The 17,324-nt window shown below is 43.2% G+C and overlaps 1 protein-coding gene across 1 annotated transcript in view; it reads right to left on the reverse strand.

Moving 5' to 3' along the window:
• Positions 1–328: 328 nt before the first annotated feature.
• The window catches only part of LOC102303855 (tomoregulin-1), a 60,619-nt gene continuing 43,623 nt past the window's right edge, over positions 329–17,324 (reverse strand). Inside the window, exons 2-3 of the mRNA XM_005950200.3 lie at positions 11,150–11,259; positions 329–4,471 (exon numbers count right to left, since the gene is read on the reverse strand). Coding sequence (XP_005950262.2) covers positions 4,310–4,471; positions 11,150–11,259 — 272 coding nt within the window. The 3' untranslated portion in view covers positions 329–4,309. The remainder of the gene's footprint in view (positions 4,472–11,149; positions 11,260–17,324) is intronic.

The raw sequence follows: 17,324 nt of genomic DNA on the forward strand, positions 1-17,324 counted from the left end.
AGAGTACATCTGCTCACATAGCCAGAACCTCAAAGCAGTGGTTTTTCCAGTGAGGCGTTGGAAAGCCAGATCACCAACTGTTAGCACCAGCAGCAGCTCACTAATGGGAGCAGTGGGTTCAGCATCTGGAGGAAAGGCTGACTAAAGGTTACAGCAGCACAGTAATGATCATGGCTTCAGGATGGCTGTGGTGTGACGTGCTAATGTGGTATTAATTGTCCTGATGCAGTAAAACTCCATCTGTTAGATCTTAAGCTTTAAGTGGTCAGGATCTTCGTAAGTAATCAGGATACTGTCGGCCTTGTGCTGTAATCTGACTTCTTAAAGATAATGAGTGGTTTTAATGATCTACACAGGCTTTCAGAGTAAAACAGGCCTGGGAGGGGACAAGATGCCACAAAATATATAACAGAACCAAAGTGTCTGTCAGAACAGAGCCCAACATGGAGCGACCATTTAATGACCCACGCTAAATCAGATGCTACGGCTAAACTTCGGGCATCTTCTTTTTTTAAATGATCCAAAGCTGAGAGGTTTTCAGGTTTGTAAACAGAAATTAATATAATTGACTTACTAGACGACCAGGAACACAGAAATCAGACTGAAAACAAGGACCACCGAGGTTTAGAGCAGTTAGACGTTAGCAGGAAGTTAGCTCGCTAGTTTCCTTCTAAAGATGATAAACTGTGTTCTGATTGAAGTAATTCTAAAAAACTAAACTGCACGGCATTATCACAAGCGTGGGAATAAGTGAATACTAAACAGCAGCAGTGTTTGGAGCTGTAGCTAATCTAATTTAATATTAAAATAAAGACGTTAGCATAGGGACGATGGAGGATGAGGGTTAAATGTGTGAGGGGCAAACTTCAGCCAAGAGAACATCTCAGACGATTACTCAATAAAAACACCCGGCGCTGAGCTGGACGTCCACACTGAAGTCTTATTTGGACCAAGAGCGACTCTTTAATGAAGGGTTAAAATATCTGGAGTGGCGGCGCCCCTGGGCTGCAGTTTCACTGTGAGGTTTTAAGCAGTTAAAGATGTGCTGCACATGAATAACGCCAATAAAAAGGCAGAGGAGAGCGAGGACTACAGTTTTTGGAGGCTTGTTTCATTTCTCAAAAATAAGAGCCAGAACTGCAGCACATTAAAAAGACGAGAGGCTCGGGCATAGCAGGAAACCCTCGGACTAGAAAGTCAGTCGATACGTCATCAGAGAACAAGAGAAATTCAACAAACAAATAACCAACCTCCGTTTTTAAATGGCTAAGCCACAAATAAGGGGCGAACAGAGCTCAGATCAAAGACACGACGAACAACTGGAAAGATTTTATTTCATGACTCAGGAAGATTATTTGCACTGAACTTCAGACATTCCTAAAAACGATGCGAGAACAGGAACAATAGTCCAGACTGAACTATTCTCCAGTAGTTACTGTTGTGATGTGCTCGGAAATAACTTTGAAGACTATAAGTGATATCAGCATCTTAACGACCCAACGGTCAGAAAAACAAAGAAAGCGGAGGCTCTGTTGATTTAAATCGATATAACGTCAGAAGCTCTCACCGCCTGCATTCTTCCCGCTCGCTGTGAGCGATTAAACCGGCTGCCCTTTGTTTTGAACATGCGCGTTGGGCGTTGAAAATCAAGATTCAATCTTCTGTTCCAGTTTGTGTTGTTGCTGTTCGTCTGTGTGGGTGTTGGTTCTGATGCAGGAGGTCCACTTTAATAACTGATCAATGGATGTGACGGTGAGTCGGACTCCAACACATCCCTGAGGTTTACAGAGCTCGTCAAAGGTCATCACAGCTGCAGCTATTTTATTTGATTTATTCAGCATGAACTGATTTTAACCACACATATAGATCCTTTCAATGTCAACAATATGTAGAGACGTTTCATTTCCCTGAAAATAAGATAACACAGCAGACCTGAGCTGTTAGAAAAGACAAGCTTTTAACTAGAAACTGTATAATATGAAGTATTTCAGGTGTTTCTCTGCACAAACATAGAACTCATCATATTTCAAACTCTGGCTTTTATAATGTGAATAAGTGCCTCACTTATACTTTTAATTACGCTCCAGCAGTCGGCCTTGCTGCCGTGTTTTCATGCCTTCCGAGTTCACTGTCATTATGTTTTTAATTGACTGAACATCAAACGCTGAGAGCTCGTCCTCGGCTTTTCCTCTGAACTCTGAACAACGTCATCAGTCACATTGATTTCAGAGAACGAGCCAGTTAATCAGCCGCAGATCAATTTTAATTACGAGTCGCTGAACGAGTCAGTAAAATCCTCCCAAACCTGGAGGGTTATGAAAGTCCAGGGTCAGAGACCGAGCAGTTACACTCAGCAGAGGCTCAAATGTGATCTATCAAATCTTTCAGCAACAAAGGTGATTTTTCCGCTGGGGTTACTCGTGTAGTAGCATTCCAACAGCGCCCTGTTTTCACCCACCGTCTAGTTCCAGTAGCCCAGCTCTCATCAGGGTGTCCTGGTTGCTCAACACCTGATGCGGTCCTTGTTAATCTGGGCAGCGCACGTGTCTGAGGTAGGCTTGGTTAGCATGGTGGGGGGGGGGGCAGCTTAGGACCTTTACTGGATACTGACGCTCTGGTCGGGAAACGAGAATTGTGTGTATATATTAAAAAAACGTATAATTATCTGCTGCTAACTGTGGCTGTCAAAAATATTCTAAATAAACAAAGCGGCACTACCAGTGTCTTTGTCTCTCGTAAAAAGCAGTAAAATGTACCTTTAATGGTTTTAGCTTGTATCTAATAAAAAGGTCTATAAAAAATTTGAAAGTTATTCGATACTTTTTAAAAAATCCCTTTGTGTTAGAAAATGTCGGCTTTTTTAAAACTTCCTCTCGTAATGACGGTCACAGCAGACTAATTACAGCTTAAAAGTAGTTTTTCTACAAACATCTGCCAACTTGAATGAAAATATTCTGTTGGAGAGGATGTCACGAGTACGTGACTGCAGCGACATCTCTCTCTATTTAAGCCTCAAAGTTTCGTTTCAAACTGCTCTGAAATCTAAAATCAGGCAGTTTTCTGCTTCTTCTTCTTTCAGCTGCTCCTTTCTGCTTAGATCTTCCTCTTTTCCTCCAGCCTGGCAGCTCCACCTTCATCATCTTTCGTCTAATATATCCACCTTTCCTCCTCTGCACACATCCACACCATCTCCACCTCTGTCTCTTGAGTGAATCCAGTCCTTCCTGCTCACTCCCAGTGAAAGTCTTACGTCTTCAGCTCGGCCGTCTGTCTTTGTCAGTGCTACTGTCTCCAGATCACACATCACAGCAGAATGATGCACACTACCAGCTTTAAACCTTCCCGTCCACTCTGCTGCTGTGCTTCTATCACAAATCACCGCTGACACCTGCCTCCACCCACTCCACCCTGACTGTCCGTTGCTTTGGTGTCCAAATGTTTAAACTCTCTACCTTCATTATGTCGGCTCCTCTCAGCTTCACTGCTGCAGCTTTTTTCTACTCTTGGATTTATATGATGTCACAGAGAGGGGATATCCCTAATATGGTCATTACAGGCACAGAAGCCCCTCCTGCTGTTTAAAATCTTTTGAGCGAGGCAGCCAATCAGAAGATTGCTAGCATAATGGGAGTGGGAGGAGCTACAACAGAGAGCATCTACTGGTGGACAGCATTAAGGCCCAAGATAAGATAAATAAGGATTATTGTGAACTGTAAATCACACAAAGCTCCTTTAGTAGAGTCCAAGAATAGAACAGGCCCACAACAAATGGAAACTTAGCAAATTTCTCATATTTTTTCTTGAAAAAGAATCTGTGCAAACTGAAATGTGAAATTAGGTTTTAGTGTCAGAGCAGCAGAAGACGTGTTACTTGAACTGCTTTTTGCACTCACCTGCATCACTCGCAGCATTGATTGATTATATCAGGCGCTGAGTATATATACATTTAAAAGTTGGATGCTTTAAGACGGTGTGTATATCATGAGGTTGTATATGAGGTTGTTTCTCGACAGTTTCTCTTCGTAATTCCCTCTGTGCTGTTTTAAAAAAGCCATTACATCATGAGTGATGGAACAGAATGAAGACGAATGAAGGCGATGTTCAAATGAAGACGCCACGACTCTTAATATGAGGCGGCAGCTGAATGATTCCCTCAGATGACGCCTTAAACGGCGGAAGCCCTCATAGCCTGACTGATGTCCTCGCAGCTCGATATCAGTAAATGAGCCGTTATAATTCACTTTTCTGACGAACCCTCACTCTCAATCGGTCAGTCACCCGGACAGCGTTAATTCCCGTTTCCATTGCGTCAACACTGTGTACTTCCTGGCACACACTCACCGGTGGAGCAGGGCCCGTCGGACACCCGGGAGATGAGTCTCTGCTGCTTGCAGGACGCCTGTCGCCTGTAGCACTCGTTCTGGTAGGTGTCTCCGTTTGAGCCGCACACAGGAACGTAGTTTTTGTGACACTGGAAATCAAACACAATCAGATGTTAATTAAGCTTCAGTGTGACGACAGAGACGAACCATGGAGAGAGGGGGTCACTTCACTCAGGGGGAGGAGTCCAAAACATGTAGATTGACTCTAGCACAACTATGCAAAACTATTAATTACATCAGCTATATACATTACAGGAATTATTGTTGGTTACAATAATAATGATGATCAATAAGGTCTAGTTTTACATTTTGGTTTTATTTTGCTCGTTTGAGTCAAGCTTTTATTGTTAAAACATGTTTAGATGCTTTAATTTTTATCAGCGTTTATCAGTTTGAATGTTAGCTTTAGATTTTACTCGTTGTCATATGGACGACATTTCTCAGATTGTAAGTCACAAAGTTTAGAACAGAAATACAATAAAAACACTTAACACATGAGTTTCATAGGAGTCACGTGTGTGAGCACATTATAAGAGCAGAAGCTGTGGAAGTTTGCTGGTGTGGAACATTCAGGTGTGTTAACACAATTCCACAATTTTCCCAGCGAATTCACCCCAATCTCACACCGTCCAATGCTCAGAGAAACTGCAAAACCCCCGAGAGTTTTGTGACAGCACGTTACAAAGCACGGAGGTGGAGAAGTGATGATTCGGGCACCGTACAGTTGACCTTGAACTCCTCTGCATATCGAAAGATTCTTGACTCAAATGTGAGGCCATCTGTCCCACAGCTAAAGCTTGGACCAAACTGGGTCATGCACCATGAAATGACCCAAAGCACAGCAACAAATCTACAACGCGAGGGCTGAAACATAAAAGGACCCAAGTTCTGCAGAGGCCCAGTCAATGTTCAGACCTCTGACCTCCCGACTGAGATGCTGTGGTGGGACTTAAAGAGAGATGTGCATGAAAGAACCTCAAAAAGCAACGCTGTGAACAAGTCTGGGCCAGAATTCTTGTATGACGATGAGAAACTGTCACGATATGATCACCTCGAGTTACAGCAGCTAAATGAGATCCTACAAGCAGTTTTTCACAGAAACACACACAGTCCTGAATAAACCCTTCAGATACAGAGTATTTTATTTATTTGTGTTACATCAGAGTCAGAGAAACGTTACTATGTTATCAAATGTAATTCGCTATATTATTCTGCAACACTGTTGCAATGTGGTTCTAGTTTTCTTCTTAACTGAGCGGCTCAGCATGTTTTCTTTGAAGGTCCTGAGCCTGAGCATCACCTCCTTTGGATGTTTGCACAGAAATGAGTTCACGACTTGAAATGAGTCCATGCAGTGCACGTTTAAAGGTAGAGAGGAGAAAGATGGCGTTATCAAGCCTGTGCTGTACATGTGTGATCAATATGGGTCAAATATGATGCAAGCTGTCAGGCACTTACAGAGTTTCATTCGCTCTCCATGGAGGTTATATAAACCCGCTCTGCTCACACTGTCAGCTATAAGCTACAGCTGCCAAGGACACATATCAGTGTTCAGCAATCCATATTCTATTAACTCTCACACATCAATCATTTAGCAGGAATCCCCTGCAGGTTTGACCTCCGTGACCTCCAACACACTGCAGAAGCAGTCCAGGTTCATATCCAACAGGAAGAGAGTCCGATGGAGTCGGCAGCTGAAATCCATGAAAGACAAAACAACCGATGAGCAGCATCCAACCTCCAGCTGAGAGGAGAACATTTTTCTGTCCTGTCAGGACTCTTCCTGGTTTGCTCCGTCAGCATTTTGTGGTTTTGTTCTGCTGAAGTAAATTTGTTGTAACGTGTTTTTTTCTTTCCATCAGACTTTCAGCTAGAGCTCATTATCAGCACTCATCAGCATGTTTGGCTTTCTTTGTTCAGTTTTAGTGACTGAAGCTCTTTTTCTGTTCAGAGAAGCAAACTCAGAAGTTTTAATGATCGGGAATTAGTCGGATCCCTGCTGGTTAGAGGAGAACAGAAGGCTTATTTCGGTGAAAATAGAACAGATTAGTCCTTTAAATGAAGGCAGGTGTGATGAGTTTCATTGGAGGTGGATGTTTGATTTTTTTGACTGCATGGCCCTGCCTGCAGGCAGGCAGGTGGAGCAGCTCCTATCAGACAGTGAAATAGCTTTAATGAGGATCTCTGTCATCTCACTAAAGCGTAACACACGTAAAAATGTGTGTCTTGGACTGATTTACATTCACACATACACAAACCTGCACAGAAACCATAAAGTTTTAATGGTTTCGAGCTATTTCAAGGCTCCACGGGAGATAAATCCGCTGAAAACTGCTGACTCGCAGTGCAGAGTTAGATTTATTTATCTGCATTAAAGGGCCACTTCAGCTCTCAGACACTTTTTACTTTCACAGAGCCGATAATGCTGCGAGGTGAAGCACAGCCATTGTCAGAAACTATATTTGAAAAGGGAAAATTTAAATAGTGCCAGTTCTGCTCATCTCCAGCTCCATATTTTTACTCTTTTAGAGTAGCTTTGCATGACTAACAGCTAAAAATAATCCTTCTTTATCTCACAATGGTCCTCGGTGCAGAGCCTCAGTTCCCCCTCTGTCTGAAACAAGCCCCTCCCCTTTAGGCCAGCTTTGTACTGACTGGCTGACTGTCACAAACAGAAGGTTTGAAGAGCAGGTGGGTGGGGTTTCCAATCTATGACATCACCAAGATCCAAAAGTAGACGCAAAAGTGTTTTGAGCAGTCTGCAGCCTGAGCTTTAGGCACACGAGGAAGTTTAATATGAACATCCACTGCTGAAAGAGGATATGTATGACAGGAAATGACTTGCCTCCAAATAAAACTCACTTTGCAAACATCTGGATCATGCTCCCAGTTGACTTTGGGGAAGTTCTCGTCCATGAATATTCTTTGTGAAGATGCAGACGTAGAGAACTGAACACAGAGACGGGCACCTCCGCCTGCCCACAAATAAAACTCACTGAAGCTTGAACCACTTTTCACATGGTTTGCTTTGGTGCTTTGTTTTCATATAAATTTTCAGATATAGAAATCTGAATCAACTGGGCCTCGATCCCCGCTGTTTGATCCCATTATAAAACCCCCAGAAGCGCCTCTTCCCCTACACTACATCTGCTCTTCCCTGCAGACACGAGAACACAGTGTGATGTTTTTTTGCATCATCAACAAGCAACCTTCAGGCTGTCCTTGAGGCCTTTTGTGGAGGCAGAACAGAAGATGGGAAACAGATGACAGTCAGGTCGTTATCAAAAGGATCCAGCGTGCTTGACCTTTCAAAGCCTTCCAATTACAATTACTGTTCATCTTGTTAGCAAGTCTAGTGGCAGAAAAATGAAAACAGAACGATTTAGCTGTGTGAGGTTTGCGGAGCAGCCAGAAAGGCTTTGCTTCTGCTAATAAGCAATTTTAGTGTTTATTTATTAATAAGCTTGCACTGTTTAATATTAAATGTAGATCCAAAGCTGCAGCAGGAAGTAGTAGACTTCTGCATGTTTGAACTACCTGTAACGGCTCTTTATTCTTCTTTTGTTTTGCCGCGATACACATTTGGACACTAGGGGGCAGTCACCTTTTAAATGACTGCATTTATAAAGGAAGGCTTGACATGATGATAACTATTTACAACAAATTAAAGGGTCATTCCATGAAAAATTACCCTGCTTGTACCATAACTTGTTTAACTCTGTTGTTTTGAGCCCTTGGAACTTCATCCATGCAGGAGATTTCCACGTGAAGTTCTCAGGGCTGAAAGACACCAAATAAATGTTACTGCGACTCCATCTGTGTCCTGATCTGAAGACAAAATCAAATCTCTGTTCAGCCTTATTTATACCTCTACTTTGTGCATCACTATCATGGATACACGTCTGTGATGTGCAGCAACAGAAACAAGCTTTGGTACTCGGATGTTTGATCTTTTTTTCTCATCATTCGCCAGAGAAAAACTTCAAAAAGTGCGTTTTGGATAAACCTTAAAGGATCGGAACGTCGTGTGGGATCAGTTGCTGCTACAGCACAAGCAGGATCTTATTGTACCTGTGTTTGCGCACCAGGCTCATCTCCTAGTTTTATAATATAATCATATTTTAACACTTGTGAACATGACGAATGGCGGTGAGATGGAGAAACGGCACTGGTGGTCTCACACAGCATCACACTGATCAAATAACTTCAGGTCCTGAAGAAGCTTTCTGGGTGATGTCGATTGCTGCGGTGTGGACTTACACGAGTCTCATTCTGCAAGTTGTACTTGACTGCATTGCGCGCTTCAGGGCATGAACTGCATCATACTTTGCAGGTGGTCAGGGTGGGCGGTGGGTTTACAAAGGGCCGGGCTTTTCATCATGCAGTCAGTGTGGACTGGAAGGCTTTCAGGCTCTTCCTCCTGTTACAATCAGAGTTATAATTCAGGCTGTCGCTGCTTCTGTGTGCAGCTGAAGACTCCTCAGAGCCGCCGTCTCGCTCGGACAGCTGTGAAACTCCTCTGATCACGTCGAACGGCTGCGCTCGCTTCGCTCTGTCCTCTTTGTGTGCACATGAATGTGGGTTCTGCTTTCAGCTCACGGAGCGTGACGGCCAGCTTCAAACAGCCGCCGTGTGTCTTGTTATTGCGGTGAAGCTGCAGCTGTGTGGTGAATTCTGCTTCCAGGAGTTGCCCTTCACGCTGCCGCTGCTTTTATTTTGCAGCCGTTCGACTAAATATGCAGCGAATACAACAGGCTGACGGGAGAGTAATTATATTTTGTTTCATATCAGAGGAACACGCTGCAGGCGGGTCATGCTTCTTTATGTGTCAGAAAGAACTTCACGGTGTTTTTCCTCATTTTAGCTCCTAAAACTAACAAGAATTAACTGAGAAGAGACCGCAGACAGGCCGGCTGCTCGCAGGATTTTATTATTCACACACTGCTGCTGTGACTGCTCCATTTTCATATTAAAGAGGGAGGTGAACATTACATGCCTGTCTCATTTTCAGAGGTAGGGCGCCTGAGCTGCCAATGAGAGATAGTGCTTCCTTGTGCACTGATCAAAGTTAGCATTCTGGCTACCACCATGTTAGCTTTTTCAGAGCTAGAAGTGACCGGCGTGTGGACAAGAGGGTGGAATTATCAGCTAATGCTACCTAGCTTTGTTAGCGAATTTATTTCATAAATGGGGTGCAAAATATAGACGCACATAAGTGTTACTAAAGCATGGAGTGTGCATTCCTGTCACACAGTGTTTACATCCCTCACCCCCAACTAATAGCCGCCCCTCCCTGAGCCTGGATCTGGTGGAGGATTAAAAGGGGGTTTTTCCTCCCCGTTGTCCCCAAAGCGCTTGCTCATAGGGGGTCATATGATCGTTGTGGTCTCTCTGTATTATGCTGCATAGGGTCTTTATTTTACAAAACCCTGACACAGGAGCTGAGATGTGCATCTGGACATTCATCCCATCCACCTACTGTTAGACTACTTAAATGACAAGAAATGTTCAGCCTGTGTTAAGGAATAAAGGTGGTCACACCAAACATCAACGTTCAGGCTTGTTAGAATTGCACAAACTCTGTTTTTGCCTCATAAGCTGTATTTCTGTGCATGTTTGCATGTTTCAGTAAACTGCTGCAAACACTTCCTGTTTTCATGGCAACCTATAAAGACATGCGGGGTGGCAAGACTTTTGCACACAGCTTTCCAAATATTTACTAGAATACCGTATTTTTGGACCATAAGGCACATTAAGCAAAACAAAACAGTCAGATAAGTCAAACTTTCCCATGTTGTTGCAGTATATTAATGACTAACCTCGTATTGTGGATGGATTATCTCAGTTGTTCTCCTGACTGAAGTTTGGTCCGTTTACAGCATCCTGCCATGCGATTGCATTTGTCTCTAACCATCAGGAACCCTCATGTTAACTTTTATGGAGTGGAAAAAAGTTAGCGTTCATCCTCCAGCTTCACTGTTTATGCTAACATAGCTGTGTCGCTAGCGACCACGTAGCACATCATTATATACCAGCTAGTCCAACTTCAGTAACCCTACAAAAGTCACTGTTGTTTAGTTTCATGTCTTCACATTTTAATTTTTTCAGAAATCTCTCAGTCAGAACATGCTATATCATGTTTAGGTGGAAACTAGCGAGCTAACTTCATGCTAACTTCAAACTCCATTAAACTTAATAAATTCTGTTTTCATGGATGCCTGGATGTTAAACTTAATTGTTACACCTTATTACAACGCTGATCATTTTATTAAAGATGAAAGAATTTAGACAGTTTTTAACTCTCAGTGATGCCGCAGTGTTCGTTTGTTTTTGGGACCTGACGGAGTTTAGGACCCAGATTACTCCGCGAGGCTCCTGACGATAGCTGTAATGCTCCGACAGTCCATCAGGTGGTGCGGCTTCGTAGCTTACCAAAGTCGTACAAAAACATTTTTTAACAGATTTTTGAGCGCCGTGTACCACATAAAATGGGTTTGAGGGTTAGTAAGCACATCAGAATTCATACATAAGGCGCACCGGATTATAAGGCACACGGTCGATTTTTGAGAAAATGAAAGGATTTAAAGTGCACCTTATAGTGCGGAAAATACAGTAATACACTTTATAGATAATATCAGCGAATGTTTCTGGAACCTTGTTAACATGAACTAATGGAACACAACTCTAACTTAAACATGTCATTGATGACCAGGTAAACGTTTTATGTCCAATAAGATTAAAAAAAATAAATAAATGATGTCATCTACCTGGAACTGGCAGACACACTTGAGCTGAGCGCCGTCCTCTCTGCAGGTGCCCCCGAATCGGCAGGTGGAGTCATCACAGACCCTCAGGTCGCTCTTCTTCTCTGACAGATCTAACGGCAGAGACACAAACAAAGGCAGCGCGTTAAATACGGAGACAGACAACAGGCAGGCGGATCAATAAGGTGAGTCACACCTGCGGCACCTCCACGAGTGCTGCTGCTAAATCCCGACATCCCGGCTCTGATCACACGCTCAGTCCAGACAAGTTTATGAGTTTATGAACAATGAGAGCAGACGGCGAGCTGAGCTGCAGGAAAAATACGGACACGACAGAGATGATTGTTTATCAGCCCGAGCAGACACCTGGACTACAGGTGAGTGTTTACACCGGGGAAATAACAGATGGACTCGCAGAGCTGAGAAATCTGCTCTCCTCAGAGGGAAGAAAACTGGTGGGTGGTATCATCATTAATGCACAAAGCAGAAGTCACTTCTCATCTTCACCTGCCTGAGGAGCTGCTCACAATTACAGGAGTCTGACTGTACTCTGACTCACAGAGACGGTTCAGGTGGAAAAAAGCTCTCTCCCGGGGAATCGCTGGCTTCTTCGCTGTGATTTTTCCTCTTCAATCTAACGTGCTCGGTTGAATCGGTTACTGTGGATTGGTGCTAAATAAATCAAGCTGAATTGGTGGTGTAATCTAACCATGAAAACCCTGCTGTATCCCAGTAAACCAGCCTGATACTATCGGTAGATCCAAGATAAACGGAATAATCCGGGATCAACCTATCCTGACAGTGTTTACATGGATAAACATGTAGACACTATGGCTCAGTTTCACAGGGATGGACAACAGTCGGTCTCGTCTTAGACTGCAAACTGTTTTTAATAAAGATCCTTTCAGTTCGGTGCTAGGTTAATCCAAACCTGGTAAACTGGCTCATGGAGTTAGAACTCCAAGAGGTGCTACTGTATGACTTCAAAGGATAAAACAATAATAATAATAATAATAATAAGCCCCCAGCTTTGCATGGTGCACAGTCAAAATAAGCCTCAGAAGGATTGTTAGCAGGTGGGAGGGACTTCTGTGAGGCAATGGCTAATTTGGGGGATTCTGGTGTAACCAGCACATATCTGAACCAAACTTTGGCCTAACAGCCAATAAAAAGGTACGATAGTTTACAATGAAATAAACAAGGAGCCTAAAAATACATATATTATAATGAGTCAATAAAATCCTCATCAGGAAGCTTGTTTGTTTTATTTTATTTATTGAATGTTTAGTTACATTAAAAAGAAACTCAAAATAAAAATCTTTATAATTTAATGCACGACATGGTTTTTAGGCTCATTTCTTGCTCCATGTTTTTATTCTCGGACTCTGAAGCTTCTGATGACTCGTTTTATCCTCTCGGTTCATCCGTCTGAAACAAGCCCTTCTACCTCCATCTCTTCAACATCCTTGTTATTTGCCTCCCCTCTCACACAAAAGGTTTTAATATCAGAAGCCCCGCCCCCGTTAGTAGTAGAAAACACACCTATATGATACTGAGTGTTGAAACTTGTTGAAACATCAGAGTGCCGCTCTCAGGCTGAATGCTGCGGGGACAAACTCGCAGCTGATCCTGAATCAGTTTGGCTCTTTAAACTTTCACTCATGATCAGTTCATGAAATGTCACAAGGCGACTTATTTATGGGCATTTTTTTTATCTGCGAGACTTCTAGAGCCGACACACACACACACACACACACACACACACACACACACACACACACACACACACACACACACAGATAATAACAGGCCTACACGGCTCAGAAATGTGCTGTGAACTTGAATAATCCACATTTCCTTTGAGATTCTTGCAGCAGATTCCCGCCTCGGTGCCGGCACGAGCGCTGCCGAGTGGCTTTGACGAGCCGTGTAATGGCCTGTAATTACTGTTTGCAAACCTCCCTGAGTCCCAAAAATGGCCGCCGCTGGCCGCAGTAACAGCCAACCCTGGAGCTCAGCAGCATCTCAGAGACGGGCGATGTGAGCCTCCAGCTGAGAAAATAACACTCAGACTCAACGAGCAAGAAAACAAAAGAGTAACAGGCGAGTTTGGAAGAAGTCGTTCAAGGTAACAACAGCCGAGTTTTAAAATGAATGTTATGGTGTCTGATGTGAAAATCCTCTTACGTGTTTCAGCCAAGGCCCACGCGCAAACAGATGCTGTTTAAGAAATATCACAGACATTCACCGATGCTGAACGTGTGAAGCTTACACATGTGATCGGTTACTGATTTCAGATTTCCTCACCGTGAACCTCACACTGAGCCAAACAGCTGAGGAGTCTCACCTGTTTGATCTGAGAGTTAATCATCAGGATGCTGATTAGTGAACGTGAACGTCACATCATCAGAGACGAGCAAACAAAACACCAGATTTCACTTTCAGGGGTGAATTTGTGACAGTGAAAGAAAAATAAACTGCGGTTAAAGTTAAAAAGGTTAGTAAAAATCAAAAAATGTGGTAAAAGTAATGAGAAGTAAAAACATGAGAGGAAACAATACAAATAACAAACACAGAGAGCTTCAAAGATTTTAACAAGTCAAAATCTTTTAAAAATAAAGTCAGAAAAATTGTGCAAAAAAAAAATTTAAATATGAGAAAATCTTAAATCTGAGATTAAAAGTATTAATCTCATATTAAAATTACTGGAAAAGAAAAAAATGTCAAAAAAACTAGAACAATATTATATGAATATAACACAATGAGCCAAAAATAACATTAGAAACAGAATCTCAAATATGAGAGAAGTTATTCAAAAATTCAAAAAAGTAAATACGGGAAAAAATGAAATAGCAAATGAAACACGTGAGACATAAAAAAATACAGAAAATGTGAGATATGAAGTTTAAATTCTGACAGTAAACGTTCAGAGCTGCAGAGCCAACCATCGTTAAACATCCCAGAGTCGCATCATCGTTTGTCCTAATGCCATCCGATCGTCCGGCTGCTCCAGTTTCCTCCACTTATTGATCTCATTTCTCAAATCTCAGGTGTCACCTTCTCGATTTTGACGTCTCTGTGAGAAATAATGGACAAACCCAGGAGAATCAGAGCAAATGAGTCGGTTCAGCAGCCTCGTGTAGGTCTGCAGGCCAGTCGTGGCTAATTAAGTCCAAGCAGCAGCCACATCCATCAGCCTGGAGGCCGACTGCTGATCAGCTGTGTGTGTGTGTGTGTGTGTGCGCTGCTTCCTGTTTGCAGGTTTAATACCCAGACAATTTGGGATTATGCTGAACGACAAGCCGAAGTCTTTAAACCTCCAGCTGGAGACAGACACACATGCAGATGAAGGCGCCTCGTTCACAAACCAGTGTTGGCGCTGTTTGTGTGTCCGCGCCGTGTTATCTGCCTCCGCTGCTGATGTTTTTCTGTTTGTAGTCGACCCCGGCCGTGTTGTGTTCGGGTTCCTCGGCCTCATACATTTTACAACAGAAACAGGGATTTGAAATGCACATAATTCCCTCCTTTGGATCGGAGCAGAACTAAAGAAGCTGACGGAGCGTGGCAGCAGCCGCCGCCTGGAGGCACATCCACCTCCCAAATCCCTCGAGCCCGGCCCGGTCGTCATGGCCACCCCGCCTCTCCTCCGGCTCGTTATCTAACCCCCCTACCCCCCCTCCCCTGCAGCCCTGACTCCAGGAGATGGACGTCAATACTTCATCTTCTGTCTGCTGCTCCGAGTCCTTCGACATCCTTTTAACCCTTTCCCTGCAGAGACACAGATATGTGACTCCAACACACCGGAGCAGACACAGCCCGTCTGAAAGGTGGTTAGAACTGCTTTTCTCTGCATTTACAGGCAAATCTGGGAAAGACTACTTTTTTTTTTTCTCCTATTAAACCCTCTACAGGACCCAGATGAGCTACCTCAGCCCTAAATGTTACCATCGTGTTCTTCTTTCACCTCTACTTCGTTTAAGATGAGACCCAGGCTGTATGAGGACTGACCTACCTGCAGTTTATTACACATCTGGACTGCATTTCTTCACGTTATCTTTTTGGCCACAACGATGTTGCTTTTAACACTTTTACCAGCTCAAACACGGTCATGAGACCCAGTTCAGGGACGTCACGCCTTGAATTCCTCCACCCAGTTTCATGAGTCAGATCTATAATAAAATATTCCTGCTACAGCTGTTATGCTGGAATCAGATATCGTGGCTGTAAACATGTGACTCTGTGGGGACAGACTCCGTCTTTAAGCCAGCCTCGAGTGGACATTAGAGGAACTGCAGACTCTGGCTCTGTAGTGTTGGTTTAATTAAGCTTTGTAGCTCTGGAGTTCAGCAGGTCCCGGGCTTCATGGAGGGATGTTTGTTTGGTTTTGGAGGTCAGCGCTGACCCTGGGATGTCTTTCCTTTAGCTAATGCTAATGAATGCTAGCCTGCCTGCTGAGGTCAGCGACGTCCGGACCTTTGAAAGTTTACTTTGTCTAAAAAACAAGAGTAAAAACTGGCACAAATGTGTGACGCTCTGCAGGCAGCCTACGAAGGAGCGGCCTGCCCTACGGTGCCTCGGACTGGGTTGTGTTTAGTTTGTTGATGATCTCACGAGGAAAGATGATTGGCTGGTTTATGCATGAGGAGTGACTCAGAGACCCAGCAGGGCCAGAGCCGCTGAATGAGTAGTTTTTTTTCTTTGTGCTGTTTTCGTTTTAACTGAAACAATATTTCTGTTTTTGTTGTTTTAGTTGTCGTTTTATAAACACAGCAATCATTGTAGATATTTACACACACAGTGGAGAAATCTTTCAGTGTTCAGCCTTGATTGCAGTGCAGCTCTAGCACTCTTCAGAGGTGCAGCCTTTTCTGCTGGTCACTGGAGCACAGCTGCTCCACCTTAAATAAATAAATATCGGACTCATTTCTAAACACGGTTACATCCCTGCCGCTCACAGACAAAACTGCATCAGATCAGATTACTCATCGAAACTCAGCATCGCCTTACTTAACGATAATGTAATCCTTGTAAAATTAAATTAGTAAAGTAGCCCTAATTAGGCCCAAATGTGTCTGCCATCTGAAACATATTTGAAAATTTTACATAACAGAAAACCACGGCCTCCTGGTGGGCAACGGCGGTACTGCACGTAAGCAGCAAATTCAACTTCTTTTATTTTACTGAAAAACTTCTTTTTTTCTTCTTCTTTTTTTTTTTTAAAGAAACAGATGCACAACCTTAAAAATCAGATGGTTTAACGTTTATATGACTCACGCCTGACTCAGAACATGTAGGATGTATTAATTCAATTCAACTCAACTTTATTTATACGGCACCAAATCACAGTCACCTCAAGGCGCTTTACATTGTAAGGTAGACCTTACAATAATACATACAGAGAAAAACAATCATATGACCCCCTATGAGCAAGCACTGTGGCGACAGTGGGAAGGAAAAACTCCCTTTTAACAGGAAGAAACCTCTGGCTCAGGGAGGGGCGGGGCCATCTGCTGCGACCGGTTGGGGTGAGAGAAGGAAGACAGGACGAAAGACATAATCTTTAATAATTCTCTATTTCTGATCCTGAGAAATTAAACTGGAGAGTAAATCACCACAAAATCAAAACAAATAAATAATATCACAAAACTTTTTTTGTGCAGTTTTGTGTGATTTTCTGCACTATGATGATCACAGCAGTCATTAAAGGGTTTGGGTTTGCTGCAGAAGATTTAGAAGTGGGCCTCTACAGTCTGGAATTTGGCCGGCTGCTTTAGAGCGATGCCAAAGATATTAGCAGCAGATTCTCTATAGCTCACAGTCAGCTGCCTCCCAAATGGCCCTCGGTACCGGGAGCACCAACGACAGCTTCACGATACGAGGTTTAGTCCCGACACCTTTCAATCTCCATCACATCCAACACCCTCACCATTCACGTATGCCCAACATATCCAGACCTCGACATCTATGCTATCAGGATAAGCCGTGTTATTCGCCTCCTAATGTTCTGGCTCATCGAGGATTCAGAGTTTGAAAAGGACATCGGAGAAAATTAGAGCGTCCTTAACAGCGTCATCAGTGAAACTTTCATCGCACTCCTTTCTTCTCCAGACAAAAGATCGTTTTCAAAGGCCACAGGAAGTTCAACATCCTCTGAAAAGTTCTGATAAAAACCATTCAC

Source organism: Haplochromis burtoni, unplaced genomic scaffold, assembly GCF_018398535.1.
Source record: "Haplochromis burtoni strain Fernald_Lab_line unplaced genomic scaffold, NCSU_Asbu1 Contig_718, whole genome shotgun sequence".
Taxonomy (NCBI): Eukaryota; Metazoa; Chordata; class Actinopteri; order Cichliformes; family Cichlidae; genus Haplochromis; species Haplochromis burtoni.